General features: G+C 37.9%; 1 protein-coding gene across 1 annotated transcript in view; it reads right to left on the bottom strand.

Annotated features, from left to right (window-relative positions):
• BANK1 (B-cell scaffold protein with ankyrin repeats 1) overlaps nucleotides 1-16,032 on the bottom strand; it is a 153,710-nt gene that overhangs the window by 74,047 nt on the left and 63,631 nt on the right. The window contains exon 8 of the mRNA XM_014940406.1: nucleotides 3,950-4,146. Coding sequence (XP_014795892.1) covers nucleotides 3,950-4,146 — 197 coding nt within the window. The remainder of the gene's footprint in view (nucleotides 1-3,949; nucleotides 4,147-16,032) is intronic.

Below are 16,032 nucleotides of genomic sequence, written 5' to 3'. Positions count from 1 at the left end.
CTCCAGCACAAAGATAAATGAAAGATACTTTCCATAATTTTGGACAAATTGAATGTATGTTTTAATACACTCATTTTTCTGGATCCCTATTGCTCTTTATGATAGAAGTGATGAATTACTGTGTATATTTTGGGGCTATTCCTTAAAGGAATGTCAAAACACAGGTAACAATTTTAGAACAGTGAGAGGTAAGCCAAGTACAAAAGTACTTCTACTGTAATAATGAGCAATTTCAATACTCCAGCTGTAACGGGAAGTTCCTGGAACGTGGTTAAACTAAATTCTGCTTGGCTCAGAGCCAGGCAAATATTTCTTTTCCACATTCCCATCAATTACAGAAGTACAGTAAGTGTTTTTGTTCTTAAGTGCACTATTACAGGGGACACAAATAAGACATTTTTTTTTCCCAGTGGTTGGAGCTAACATTTCTAAAATACCATATTACACATTTGGCAGACTTGAAGCATGCTCCAATTTGTACCTGTGCTGCATTAGTAAGCCGTGCCATTTGAATCAACTGAAAATGGGTAGCACAACTGCATGTCCCAACCAGACTACACATGCTTCTGATCACAGTAGAGTTGTTTTTACTTCACTGCTGGTATAAGTATTCACACTAGGGAGAGCAGTCACCACGAGCAGAGAACAACTATTATTAACTGTTTACATGCAAACAATAGCAAATATGTACCACGAAGGAACCTTTTCAATGAAAAATTACACTGGATAAAGTCAGAGTTACCATTATAAATCCATGGTTTAGATTGATAATTTTATCCTGAGACTTTAGTAGGACAATTACTAATCCTACTAAAAAAGAAAAGCTAATCAGAGGCATGCACATACTTTACACGCTTTTTAGAGTGAAATATATCACCCTCACAAACACTACTTTCTGTCACTGACAGTCTACCAAAATAAAAAAAGACTCTAGAATCGCAATGTGCTCTCTCAACACATATCAGTTGTAGTCTGTCTGTACCATGTATACTTATGTCTCCTCTTACAGAGGACCCAAACTATAGCACGAGGCTTAATATGAGTGGAAGAAACAAATTACCCATTTTCTGAAACCTCCAGTCCCATGTGGGGTACATAACAAAGATACATCTGAAGTGCAGGGGTATGAGTTTCTACATTAGCATAAAAAAATAAATGTCCTATGGAATTAACCACAATCATTAAATGTGATAAATTAACCATGAAAGCTATGTTTCCATGCTCAACTCTTTGACTCATATGACTGTCTTAGAAAAGCAATCTAGGTACCTCACTGAAAGTTAAATACCACCTTACTCACAGTCTGCGTAGTCTTACTAATCCTTTACACATAGCATGGACCTGGGGTACCCAACCAGACAAAGATGGCATCTGGCCGGATCCACAGGCAGGGATGCTGGGGAACACAGTTTCATTCTCTTCAAGACAAACTGGTAAACTCCAAGAGCTGAGGGGCCTGACCTTACACATCAGACTGCTACTGGCAGGAGCTCCCTGACCAGTGTCTGACTAGGGCAAGGATGACTGTGAGAGAACAATGGCAACTAGGAAAGTGTTAAATGCGAAATTACTAACATGTTGATGCAGGAAGACAGCTTGGTTTTGTGGACAGCTTTACTCTGGATGGTAAGGTGGATGATGTTTTCTTTGGTTAAATTTTATCTCAACCACAGCATTGAAAACTGAGGTAAAAGCATCACCTCTGTAGCACAACACCCCTTTGCACTCCGTCAGTAGAAAAAGTTCTGCAGTGCTTTTGAGAACTGATCAGATTCATCATCCAGTAAATGCAAGGAAATATTCTACCACTTCAGAAAAGACACCAAATCACATCCTTAATTAGGCAAGAGCTTTCTTTAACAGTACTAAGAAAGGAGAAATACCTGCTTTGCATATATTGTCCCCCTGCCCCCCCTCAGCTGTTCAAAATTACCAATAGCTGTTCAAAAGAAAGGAGAAATACCTGCTTTGCATATATTCTCCCTCTGCCCCACCTCAGTGTTTTCAGAGCCTTACCAATAGCTGTTCAACAACAACAACAAAGTTAAATGGCATATTCTCATTCAGCATCTTGATCACTGTCAAAATCCCTTACTTTCAGGCTCTAGAGTCTGCAATTTTCTTCCTCTTGAACTCATTAAAAAAAAAATTTGCTCATAAAACACTGCTGTCCAGTAAATGCAAGGAAATATTCTACCACTTCAGAAAAGACACCAAATCACATCCTTAATTAGGCAAGAGCTTTCTTTAACAGTACTAAGAAAGGAGAAATACCTGCTTTGCATATATTCTCCCTCTGCCCCACCTCAGTGTTTTCAGAGCCTTACCAATAGCTGTTCAACAACAACAACAAAGTTAAATGGCATATTCTCATTCAGCATCTCGATCACTGTCAAAATCCCTTACTTTCAGGCTCTAGAGTCTGCAATTTTCTTCCTCTTGAACTTACACAAAAAATTTGCTCCTAAAACACTGCTAAAGTCATCTTCATGGTTCAACACTGATCAAAGTAAACTTACCTTCATTTTCCCCAGTGCCTCTTCTTCAGCTATATATTAGATCCCAACCCAAGAAAAACTTGACCAAACCCTATGCCCTTGCTCCAGAATTTTGATAACTAATCTCAGTCAGTCAGTGTTTCTATTCTTTATGATATCTCTTTCTACATTAAACTACCCTTAAGTTTCTTGCATATTCCTCCTTAGTCATGCAAAACATTCTCTCCGACATAATCTACACAGCTATTATCTTATATTTCTTCAAATGTTATCTTTGGTCTTATGTCTATCCACGGTTACACCAAGATGATTCTTATATTTCTTCAAATGTTATCTTTGGTCTATCCGTGGTTACATCTAGATGATCGGTTAACAGAAAAGCAAAACTTGTAGCTTTCTTACTCCTTGTATTTTCTTCTCTTGTTATCATTTGTGAACATGGAGTCCAAACAAACAAACAAAAAACCACCAAAAAAAGAAAACCACCAAAAAAAGAAAACCACCAAAAAAAGAAAACCACCAAAAAAAGAAAACCACCAAAAAAAGAAAACCACCAAAAAAAGAAAACCACCAAAAAAAGAACACCAAAAAAGCCCAAAACAACAACCCCCCCTACACCATCAGCAAAGCTAAGCCAGGTCTTCACAACATAGGCTCCCCTTTACCAACACGCACATCCTGTCTTTCTTTCGATATATGTTTTACCTGATTTGTTCTCTAGGCTTTAAAACCTCTGGGGCAAGAATTATCATCTCTGCTCATATTAGAGTTAGCACAATAAAGACTTAAAATAGGTTAAAGCTCCCAAATGTTACTATGGTATATTGCTTTTTATACTGCCAATTCTGTTAGATTTTATTGGCAATAGTTTGTGTGCTAGAACTATGGACAGACCCTTATTCTATTATCTTTCATGTGGAAAAGCAACTATTGTCCAGAACCCCTCACACATACCCAAACTGAATAATGATTTACTCCATCTAACAAAGTGTGGTAAGATACAGCCTTCCTTCAGAGTGGAGTGGACAGTCAGGGCAGGACAACCACTCTTTGTTGAATGCTGAAGAGCAGCAATGCCAAGAGAGTTCAGAGTCACTTTAAAGCAGTCTTTTCTCCTAACTCCACATGGTTGGGCTACACTACTTACAAAACAACCCGTGTTTGGGCGCTGAAAGCACCACATAAAGTACTTCTGATTCACTGCCTTGCTTCCATTACCTGCCTGAAATTCAAGCAGTGCAAAAGCTCTGGTCTCCATTCTGACAGTGCACAAAGAAAGCAGCTGTACCCCACTTTGGCCCCTCTTTCTGAGACAGGAGTGTATAATAATATTTTCACGCAGAAGGACACAATATATTAGGCTTTGCAAGAGGAGACACTATGGGATCTCAGCAGTACATCATCAGAGTCCCCCAGGTATAGATAACATATGAAAAAGCATATGGACTTACTGATAATTCTTTGATTAATTTTCTTAGCTCCCTGTGTCCGTGCTTCTCAGCGATGCTTGCTGGATCATCACCATATTTGTTAGTTATTCTGCAAGCCAACGGGGCCTCAGGACAATCCAGTAGAAACGTTGCAAGGTTCTTTAATCCAAATCTGGCTGCACAGTGAAGGAGAGTAGGAAATTCTTCCAAATGGCTATCTGTATATGGAAACAAAGTTTTCATAAAGAACAGGTTTGCTTTTATAGAACACCTTCCACCTTCTTTTGTAAAAGTCCTTTGAATATTAGTGCTACCAAATCACAGTTATCAAACTGCCAATACAGACTGACATCCAAAGAATAATTCCTCCAACTAACAGTTTTACAATTCACATACATATTTTAGCGTAACTGAGAAACCTCTTATATTTTTTCCTGACAGATGGATTTTTAGAACACTTAAGAGAAAGTTAAAAAAGTTAAAAAGAATTTCTCACTTATTGAGAAATAAGTTTTCTTGAAAGGGAAGAAAACTCTACAGCCAAGACGTGCTTTTGCTTAGGTGTATATTTTTTAATGCTTTAGAAATATTTTTAATTTGAGATGTCTGAATGGGACATTGTTAGAGGGTTATGGTGCTATGTTTTCATATTAAAAGATGTTTCTGAAGATTCACATGACTACCAGAGACTTTCAAAAATTTACTTATCCCTGTAATGAAAAATAAGATAATTTAAGTATGAATTTAAATATGGATGATGTTTTTTAGGATTTATCTGAAATAGCATGATATTCATTTCTGTCACAGACTTTATTTTGCACCTTGGAGAACTAGGACAAAGCTAAGCTGAAGTCAGTTTATCATTTCAGCCTATTCCTACATTTTGACTCTAAGAGTGGCAACAAGTTACATACAGCAACAAAAAAAAAAAAAGAAAGAAAAAAAGATAAATCAAGCATAAACAATACTTCAATCTGTTTTCATACTTTACTGTCTAATCACTTGTGGCTTGTTATGTAGTAATTTGGCTACGTATCAGCGTGCAGTGTATCTCTTTTCCAAGTATGCATCCAGCCTGCCCCCAGGCACCATCAACTTCTTGTTACCCTCAGGGTCTTTTGGCAATATCTTTACTACCCGCTGCCTGAAGAAGTGCTGCTTCTAGTTTGTTTTGAACCTGGCTCCTGCTAGGTTCAATTGATAGTCCCCAGTTCATCTTACTCTCCATCTCTCTCTGCTCTCTCTGCACTTCCAGTGATTTACTCATTCCCAGAATTTCTTTCTTGAAGAGCTCCAGTCTCCCTAATTGTGCCTTATAAAGAATCAACTCCATCACCCCCACTGCTCTTTTCTGAACCTTTTCCAGCTTTAACGTAACTATTTTGAGGTGATAGGAGAAGAGCTGCACATGATACTCAACTTGTGGGTGAACCATGTAATTTATGCATTGTCATAATTACGTCCTGTTTTGTTCTCTATTCCTTTTCTAATAATTCCTAGTATTTCATTTCTTTTTGATCTGCTGCCTAGCAACAAGTTGATGTTATCATGGAACTGCGTGGTCTTATTCCTCAGTGCTAATAGCCTGCTCAAAGCCTCTCATTTTGTATGACAACACAGGACTGCTTTTTTCACTTGCATTGCTTCATTTTTACCTACAGTGAATACCATCTGACAATTTACTGCATAATTACTAAATCTCATAAGGCCTTTCCCCCATTATTTTTTTCCCAATTAGCCCTTCTTCTTATTACCCTGAATACTTTTTATCATTAGCATGAGTTTTTTCCAACTGTCTGGTTTTGGCCAGTTATTCATCCATGCCCAGTCAATTACTGATTTGATCAAGTTTGCTGACTCTTACAAAAAATACAACAAGAAATATATACAGCAAGAATTCACATTACAGAAAATTTATTTTATTACAATTTCTATTAATTTGTCTGGTAGAGACAACACATTAACCTGCTTCTAGTTCTCAAGGTCCCCAGAGCAATTGGGTTTTGGCACCACAGTTACACCTTCTAGTACTACAGAACTGAAAACTTGCACAGAATCATCATGGTTGGAAAGGACCTCTGAGATCACTGAGTCCAACCACACACACACACAAAAAACCCCTACTATCTCAGGCACTAGAGCATGCCCTGAAGAGCCACATCTACATGTTTCTTAAATACCTCCAGGAATGGTGACTCCAGCACCTCCCTGGGCAGGTTTTTCCAGTGCCTGACCACTCTTTTCAATAAAGTAATTCTTCCCAAAATCTAATCTAAACCTCCCCTGCCACAACTTCAGACCGTTTCCTCTGGTCCTGTCATTATTCACTTGGGAGAAGTGAATAATGACAGCATGCTGCTGTTAGAAATCCAACTATTTGACTTCTAAATTTCCTCAGAGCTCTTAATGCATACCAGTTAGTCCTCGTAATTCCTTTGTGTTTAACCTGCCCATTTTTGCTATAACTTCATGATTCCTGAAACTCCAGGCAGTGTCTTTCAACTCATCTCTCAACCAGGACTACAGCTTGGGAATCTACACAGTTTCTTCTAGCTTTCTTCAGTTCTCTTTTATATCCCAGTCATCAGTTGTGCTACAGACAGGCCAGCACATTTTCAGTCCTTCATGTGCTGGAAGAAAGAGGGGTAGTTGTGACTCCTTTCATAATTCTCTTAGCTGCCAGTCTTTAACAAACTTTCTTATTTTACATTCTTCTACATATCAAAATTTGGCTCAGCAGTGGTGAATTTGTGTACCTTTCCTCTGTCTCCCAGTTTGCTCCTGCAGAACATTAATATGGGAGAGAGTAAATCCTCACCCCACAGTCAGATATAAGGATTCAAGAAACAAGAACAGTTCTTGGAATGACATAGTTAAGTACTGATTGACCAGAAGAATTGTTAGGACAATTCTTGACTGCATTTTAGATGAAGAATATTCCACCACTATCCTGCTCCAATATTGTTTTGACACAAAGTATCTGAGTGGGCTACATTTTAGTCAAAAGTCACATTAACAACCCTAAATTGATTTTTTAAAATAAATTGAGTGTTACCCGACTTTTATTTCCACCAGGCAACCAAAAATCCAACCAAGAAACTATAAATACACAGCACCTGTGTAAATCAACTCATTTATTTTAGATTTATTTTAGAAGCCTTGGCTGGCTAAGCTTCTATTGACAAAGGTATGTGTTTCAGCTTACATTCCTTTGTATTTTCAGTGTCCTTTAAAATCCTTTGAGTTAAAATAGGCAATCTTAAAACCGTATAGCAGCTAAGGATTTTGAGCAGAGTAGGTATCGCACAACTTCTTTATTCCGCCTTGCTCAACATTTTAACTGAAGTTCCACAAACTGGTCTTAATTGTGTAAGTAGAGGAACTATAAATTCTACCCCAGAGGCCATTAGATCTCTTATTTTTGTCTATAATTTGCTAACTTCACAGAAGTTAGCAACTAACCCCCCCCCAGATCGAGGAAATATATACCAACTTAAGAAGCTGTCACATGAGCAGTAAAAATGTATGCAAGTAATTTTAAGACAACAGCATCAAAGCTAAGTGTACTTTTACATATTACCCAGGATTCTCTTAAACAAAAAAAAGTCCCAGCCCAACCTAATAGTTCAAAAAACCATCACAAATAATTGTCAAATTGCGTATCTTAATGCGTCTATTCATTTTTTTGAGATGTCCAGCAATGAAATAGGTATTGAGCAGTAATTTTAAAGAAGAGCATATTACACGAACCCTTATCGATAATCTGCATCCTTTTAACAGACTCTAAAGGTCAAATGTAGTCAGTAAAAGGAGCCTTAACAAAGTATTAATAACATGCTCCAGAAGAATTTCTGCTCCATGCTATTGAAACCTGAAACAATTGGGTACAAATCCAAAGGGGAAAACATATATTACCAATGGACTGAGTGCTATCATCTCTTCATCAATACAAAGAGAAAATGACTCTGGTATTTCTAAGCCTGTCCTGGGCTTGTATCTGAGTTTACAAAGTAAGACAAAACAGAGTTATCCCAGAACCAACTCCAAAATCCTTTCAGCTCCTTCGCGGTTGAGCTGTTTTTTCTGGTCACCAGTCAACTCCTCCCTAGGTTTGATTTTCCAGCAGGACTGCTAGGCTTACATACTTGGAACTGTAGAGGAGACTACATCATTAACAAAGGAAATACCTCCGCCAGCCATAGAGGATGGTAAAAATCAATAAGTCAATTTCCTAAAATGAAGGCTTCTTTATATTGCTCCCTGCAGTAAGCAGAAAAAACCCAGCTGTCTTCAGATATGAAAACTTTAGCAGCAGGACTGCTGCTAAAGTATTATTTTAAGTATCAATTTTAAGTATTGTAACATAATACTTAAAAAAGACGTAAGTGAAACAACTGTTTTTAACACCACATAAACAATATTAAACACTTTCACCGAGAACAGGAGATAGAAATAGTTTCACTTGTTTCTCATTTTGAGAACGAGTACACAGATAAGTCTGACCTGTACAACCTTCACAACTATTTGGATTACATCAGCTTTGTTATAAAACCATACAGCCTCAAAATGTTGGTTCTAGTTACGAGTGTAGCTGAAGAAGCCACTGAGGATGGTGCTATTGCTACGTACCAACCTATCAGTCAGCAACTTTGTCCAACAACATTCCATACATATATGCAGAAACAAGCAGGACTGTTCTTATTCAAAAGCAGAGATATTTTCTTTTTGTACAAGATCCAATGAGATCTTCGATTGAAAGACAATTTCCCAAAAGATTAATTTTAAACAAGCATCAATGCCAGCATCACTATTACAGCTGTAAACAAAGAAGCTATAAGGATTACATCATTTTCTTGGGAGTATGTTAAATCTAAAGACTGAATTTAGTAATAGAGGTGTTAATTCCAGAATACAAATCTTGCTCAAGATATAAATTACTGACAGTCATTATAAATAATTTCACCTTTTCTAGCTTTTCACGGCACCCACTTCAAAAACACGCATAAAAGGGAGTTTTGTTCACAGAGTAACTCAAATGACTTACTTTCACAGTACAAATTTCTACCCCATGCTTAAAAAAGGCATAACAGACAAGAATGCCATCAAAAGACCCTAAGTCCAACGAGGATAAATAACATAAATTGCAATGGGATTACAGAATTATTGTAAACTGCCTCCTAATTTCATTCAAGAGCTCTCTCTGCAATATCTATTGTTACAGATAAATGTAAATACTACTGTGAAATCTCTTTCTATAATAAGTATGGCTTCATTATCTTTAAATAAATAACTTGAATTGAAAATCTTTCAGCAATACAAAAATTATGGTAAAATGGAAATTTTAGTAAGAATTGAATGTTCAGGGGAAAAAAAAATCATCACATTTATACCATTATCGGTATACCGTTATGACAAGAAATACAGAGTTAAAATTGGCTGCCTGAAATATTTTGTATTGCTAAATATGTAGTTTGTGCTTTCTATGACTCGATTTTTTTTCACCATGAGTCTTCCATGAAATTTAACACTGTTCCTGTTTAGTAACATAACTCTATGGATGCACTCTTCCTCCCAACAAAGATTTAGCAAAATACAGTATTGAAAAAACACTGGATTTTTTGCCAGGCCATGCAACATAACCCGTAGTAGCACTGTCAGCTAGTGGACATGATCTTAAAACACGACGTACAGCCACATTGAAAAGTTTCGAGTCCTTTTCAGACATTACTGAACTTCTCGGTGCTTCTACTCTGCTCAAAATGAGCAGAAATGAAAGACCTATTTTCTTGTGCAATGAGATTTGAACTACACAGGCCTTACACAGTAGGGTGGTTACATGGAAGCTTTCTAGAAAAAATGCACATCAGATAAGCGCGCACACGGCTTCTGGGGCCTCCTACTGCACTGATACATCAAGAGCTAAGAGCTGACAACAGCTGACTCTTGTCACACCAGTCCTACCACCCTAAGCTGGTGATCCCAGCCGACAAAACTCACCATTGTGCTCTCCTTAGCCAGGTGTCCCGACACCCAAATAAACAACTGAAAACTCTTCTCTGCTGATAAGAAATAAGAGTCTTGTAACTCAAGAAACTGCCTGGGGAGACTCTTTCTTTAAGGAATCCAAACGTCATTGAGCCACAACATCATACTATTCCTAGTACCTTACTTTGGACTTCAGCTGCTTTCTTTTGGGCCTGATCCATGGAGATTCCATCTCCAGCCCAGGCTGGGTACTATCAAGGTTGGGATTAGAAGTGGAGAAAACTCTGTTCTGACTTCTTTTCCCCTCCCCTTGAGAAATTAATGCTAGGTATGAGATTGATCCAGTTGCCTCTGCAGTTAGTGATTCAGTAATGAACGATATAAGAGGAAAAAGCTTTACAGTCATGATAACCTTTTCCAGCTTTAACGTAACTATTTTGAGGTGATAGGAGAAGAGCTGCACATGATACTCAACTTGTGGGTGAACCATGTAATTTATGCATTGTCATAATTACGTCCTGTTTTGTTCTCTATTCCTTTTCTAATAATTCCTAGTATTTCATTTCTTTTTGATCTGCTGCCTAGCAACAAGTTGATGTTATCATGGAACTGCGTGGTCTTATTCCTCAGTGCTAATAGCCTGCTCAAAGCCTCTCATTTTGTATGACAACACAGGACTGCTTTTTTCACTTGCATTGCTTCATTTTTACCTACAGTGAATACCATCTGACAATTTACTGCATAATTACTAAATCTCATAAGGCCTTTCCCCCATTATTTTTTTCCCAATTAGCCCTTCTTCTTATTACCCTGAATACTTTTTATCATTAGCATGAGTTTTTTCCAACTGTCTGGTTTTGGCCAGTTATTCATCCATGCCCAGTCAATTACTGATTTGATCAAGTTTGCTGACTCTTACAAAAAATACAACAAGAAATATATACAGCAAGAATTCACATTACAGAAAATTTATTTTATTACAATTTCTATTAATTTGTCTGGTAGAGACAACACATTAACCTGCTTCTAGTTCTCAAGGTCCCCAGAGCAATTGGGTTTTGGCACCACAGTTACACCTTCTAGTACTACAGAACTGAAAACTTGCACAGAATCATCATGGTTGGAAAGGACCTCTGAGATCACTGAGTCCAACCACACACACACACAAAAAACCCCTACTATCTCAGGCACTAGAGCATGCCCTGAAGAGCCACATCTACATGTTTCTTAAATACCTCCAGGAATGGTGACTCCAGCACCTCCCTGGGCAGGTTTTTCCAGTGCCTGACCACTCTTTTCAATAAAGTAATTCTTCCCAAAATCTAATCTAAACCTCCCCTGCCACAACTTCAGACCGTTTCCTCTGGTCCTGTCATTATTCACTTGGGAGAAGTGAATAATGACAGCATGCTGCTGTTAGAAATCCAACTATTTGACTTCTAAATTTCCTCAGAGCTCTTAATGCATACCAGTTAGTCCTCGTAATTCCTTTGTGTTTAACCTGCCCATTTTTGCTATAACTTCATGATTCCTGAAACTCCAGGCAGTGTCTTTCAACTCATCTCTCAACCAGGACTACAGCTTGGGAATCTACACAGTTTCTTCTAGCTTTCTTCAGTTCTCTTTTATATCCCAGTCATCAGTTGTGCTACAGACAGGCCAGCACATTTTCAGTCCTTCATGTGCTGGAAGAAAGAGGGGTAGTTGTGACTCCTTTCATAATTCTCTTAGCTGCCAGTCTTTAACAAACTTTCTTATTTTACATTCTTCTACATATCAAAATTTGGCTCAGCAGTGGTGAATTTGTGTACCTTTCCTCTGTCTCCCAGTTTGCTCCTGCAGAACATTAATATGGGAGAGAGTAAATCCTCACCCCACAGTCAGATATAAGGATTCAAGAAACAAGAACAGTTCTTGGAATGACATAGTTAAGTACTGATTGACCAGAAGAATTGTTAGGACAATTCTTGACTGCATTTTAGATGAAGAATATTCCACCACTATCCTGCTCCAATATTGTTTTGACACAAAGTATCTGAGTGGGCTACATTTTAGTCAAAAGTCACATTAACAACCCTAAATTGATTTTTTAAAATAAATTGAGTGTTACCCGACTTTTATTTCCACCAGGCAACCAAAAATCCAACCAAGAAACTATAAATACACAGCACCTGTGTAAATCAACTCATTTATTTTAGATTTATTTTAGAAGCCTTGGCTGGCTAAGCTTCTATTGACAAAGGTATGTGTTTCAGCTTACATTCCTTTGTATTTTCAGTGTCCTTTAAAATCCTTTGAGTTAAAATAGGCAATCTTAAAACCGTATAGCAGCTAAGGATTTTGAGCAGAGTAGGTATCGCACAACTTCTTTATTCCGCCTTGCTCAACATTTTAACTGAAGTTCCACAAACTGGTCTTAATTGTGTAAGTAGAGGAACTATAAATTCTACCCCAGAGGCCATTAGATCTCTTATTTTTGTCTATAATTTGCTAACTTCACAGAAGTTAGCAACTAACCCCCCCCCAGATCGAGGAAATATATACCAACTTAAGAAGCTGTCACATGAGCAGTAAAAATGTATGCAAGTAATTTTAAGACAACAGCATCAAAGCTAAGTGTACTTTTACATATTACCCAGGATTCTCTTAAACAAAAAAAAGTCCCAGCCCAACCTAATAGTTCAAAAAACCATCACAAATAATTGTCAAATTGCGTATCTTAATGCGTCTATTCATTTTTTTGAGATGTCCAGCAATGAAATAGGTATTGAGCAGTAATTTTAAAGAAGAGCATATTACACGAACCCTTATCGATAATCTGCATCCTTTTAACAGACTCTAAAGGTCAAATGTAGTCAGTAAAAGGAGCCTTAACAAAGTATTAATAACATGCTCCAGAAGAATTTCTGCTCCATGCTATTGAAACCTGAAACAATTGGGTACAAATCCAAAGGGGAAAACATATATTACCAATGGACTGAGTGCTATCATCTCTTCATCAATACAAAGAGAAAATGACTCTGGTATTTCTAAGCCTGTCCTGGGCTTGTATCTGAGTTTACAAAGTAAGACAAAACAGAGTTATCCCAGAACCAACTCCAAAATCCTTTCAGCTCCTTCGCGGTTGAGCTGTTTTTTCTGGTCACCAGTCAACTCCTCCCTAGGTTTGATTTTCCAGCAGGACTGCTAGGCTTACATACTTGGAACTGTAGAGGAGACTACATCATTAACAAAGGAAATACCTCCGCCAGCCATGGAGGATGGTAAAAATCAATAAGTCAATTTCCTAAAATAAAGGCTTCTTTATATTGCTCCCTGCAGTAAGCAGAAAAAACCCAGCTGTCTTCAGATATGAAAACTTTAGCAGCAGGACTGCTGCTAAAGTATTATTTTAAGTATCAATTTTAAGTATTGTAACATAATACTTAAAAAAGACGTAAGTGAAACAACTGTTTTTAACACCACATAAACAATATTAAACACTTTCACCGAGAACAGGAGATAGAAATAGTTTCACTTGTTTCTCATTTTGAGAACGAGTACACAGATAAGTCTGACCTGTACAACCTTCACAACTATTTGGATTACATCAGCTTTGTTATAAAACCATACAGCCTCAAAATGTTGGTTCTAGTTACGAGTGTAGCTGAAGAAGCCACTGAGGATGGTGCTATTGCTACGTACCAACCTATCAGTCAGCAACTTTGTCCAACAACATTCCATACATATATGCAGAAACAAGCAGGACTGTTCTTATTCAAAAGCAGAGATATTTTCTTTTTGTACAAGATCCAATGAGATCTTCGATTGAAAGACAATTTCCCAAAAGATTAATTTTAAACAAGCATCAATGCCAGCATCACTATTACAGCTGTAAACAAAGAAGCTATAAGGATTACATCATTTTCTTGGGAGTATGTTAAATCTAAAGACTGAATTTAGTAATAGAGGTGTTAATTCCAGAATACAAATCTTGCTCAAGATATAAATTACTGACAGTCATTATAAATAATTTCACCTTTTCTAGCTTTTCACGGCACCCACTTCAAAAACACGCATAAAAGGGAGTTTTGTTCACAGAGTAACTCAAATGACTTACTTTCACAGTACAAATTTCTACCCCATGCTTAAAAAAGGCATAACAGACAAGAATGCCATCAAAAGACCCTAAGTCCAACGAGGATAAATAACATAAATTGCAATGGGATTACAGAATTATTGTAAACTGCCTCCTAATTTCATTCAAGAGCTCTCTCTGCAATATCTATTGTTACAGATAAATGTAAATACTACTGTGAAATCTCTTTCTATAATAAGTATGGCTTCATTATCTTTAAATAAATAACTTGAATTGAAAATCTTTCAGCAATACAAAAATTATGGTAAAATGGAAATTTTAGTAAGAATTGAATGTTCAGGGGAAAAAAAAATAATCACATTTATACCATTATCGGTATACCGTTATGACAAGAAATACAGAGTTAAAATTGGCTGCCTGAAATATTTTGTATTGCTAAATATGTAGTTTGTGCTTTCTATGACTCGATTTTTTTTCACCATGAGTCTTCCATGAAATTTAACACTGTTCCTGTTTAGTAACATAACTCTATGGATGCACTCTTCCTCCCAACAAAGATTTAGCAAAATACAGTATTGAAAAAACACTGGATTTTTTGCCAGGCCATGCAACATAACCCGTAGTAGCACTGTCAGCTAGTGGACATGATCTTAAAACACGACGTACAGCCACATTGAAAAGTTTCGAGTCCTTTTCAGACATTACTGAACTTCTCGGTGCTTCTACTCTGCTCAAAATGAGCAGAAATGAAAGACCTATTTTCTTGTGCAATGAGATTTGAACTACACAGGCCTTACACAGTAGGGTGGTTACATGGAAGCTTTCTAGAAAAAATGCACATCAGATAAGCGCGCACACGGCTTCTGGGGCCTCCTACTGCACTGATACATCAAGAGCTAAGAGCTGACAACAGCTGACTCTTGTCACACCAGTCCTACCACCCTAAGCTGGTGATCCCAGCTGACAAAACTCACCATCGTGCTCTCCTCAGCCAGGTGTCCCGACTCCCAAATGAACAACCAAAAACTCTTCTCTGCTGACAAGAAATAACAGTCTTGTAGCTCAAGAAACTGCCTGGGGAGACTCTTTCTTTAAGGAATCCAAACGTCATTGAGCCACAACATCATACTATTCCTAGTACCTTACTTTGGACTTCAGCTGCTTTCTTTTGGGCCTGATCCATGGAGATTCCATCTCCAGCCCAGGCTGGGTACTATCAAGGTTGGGATTAGAAGTGGAGAAAACTCTGTTCTGACTTCTTTTCCCCTCCCCTTGAGAAATTAATGCTAGGTATGAGATTGATCCAGTTGCCTCTGCAGTTAGTGATTCGGTAATGAACGATATAAGAGGAGAAAGCTTTACAGCCGTGACGACTGCTCCTTCTGCATTCCAGTCAGCCGTGAACAGTTTCAGACATCAAACTATGCCAGCTACTCCTACAGGTGGTTCATATATACCACGTGGTGTGGAGAGAGGGAGCCACACAAATAGCAGAAACTTGGGGGGAAAGCAGATACGTGGCTTGGTCTAGTGGTCCCAGGCTTTTGAGATTCCATTTCATGTAATTATCAAAACACTTTTTGACCATAAGAGTGTCTTCAGGTTCAAGACAAACCTTTGTGTACTGCTTTTTCTTTAGCTATGCAGATCACCAGTCAGGATTAGGAGGCTCCTGACTTGTCACTTTGCCCTTCCACGTAGTAAATGCCTCATAGATGCATCTTTTCCAAGTTTCAACATATTGTGGTATATTGATGAAATACAGAAATCAAGCAAGCCCTCAATCCACAGGCACTAACTTCATGGTGGTCGCTACAGCACCACCAGCCTTATTCTCAGAAAGGGAGGACCTCCACATCTTGCTTTGGTGTTGTGCAAGATCTGAGGCCCGTTAGAACAGACGCATGCAAAAGCTTTATTGAGTGGTACAAATGGACAGCATTCATTTCTTCTGCCCATCAAACAGAAGCCTGGTGCCATTAAGTTGTGACACAAGGCAAAACGGCATTGTGAAGACCATCAGATGACCATACTGAACTCT

Source organism: Calidris pugnax, unplaced genomic scaffold (genome assembly GCF_001431845.1).
Source record: "Calidris pugnax isolate Ruff unplaced genomic scaffold, ASM143184v1 scaffold34, whole genome shotgun sequence".
Taxonomy (NCBI): domain Eukaryota; kingdom Metazoa; phylum Chordata; class Aves; order Charadriiformes; family Scolopacidae; genus Calidris; species Calidris pugnax.
Note: the sequence above shows the minus strand (reverse complement) of the source record. Positions and strands in the feature narration are given on the sequence as shown.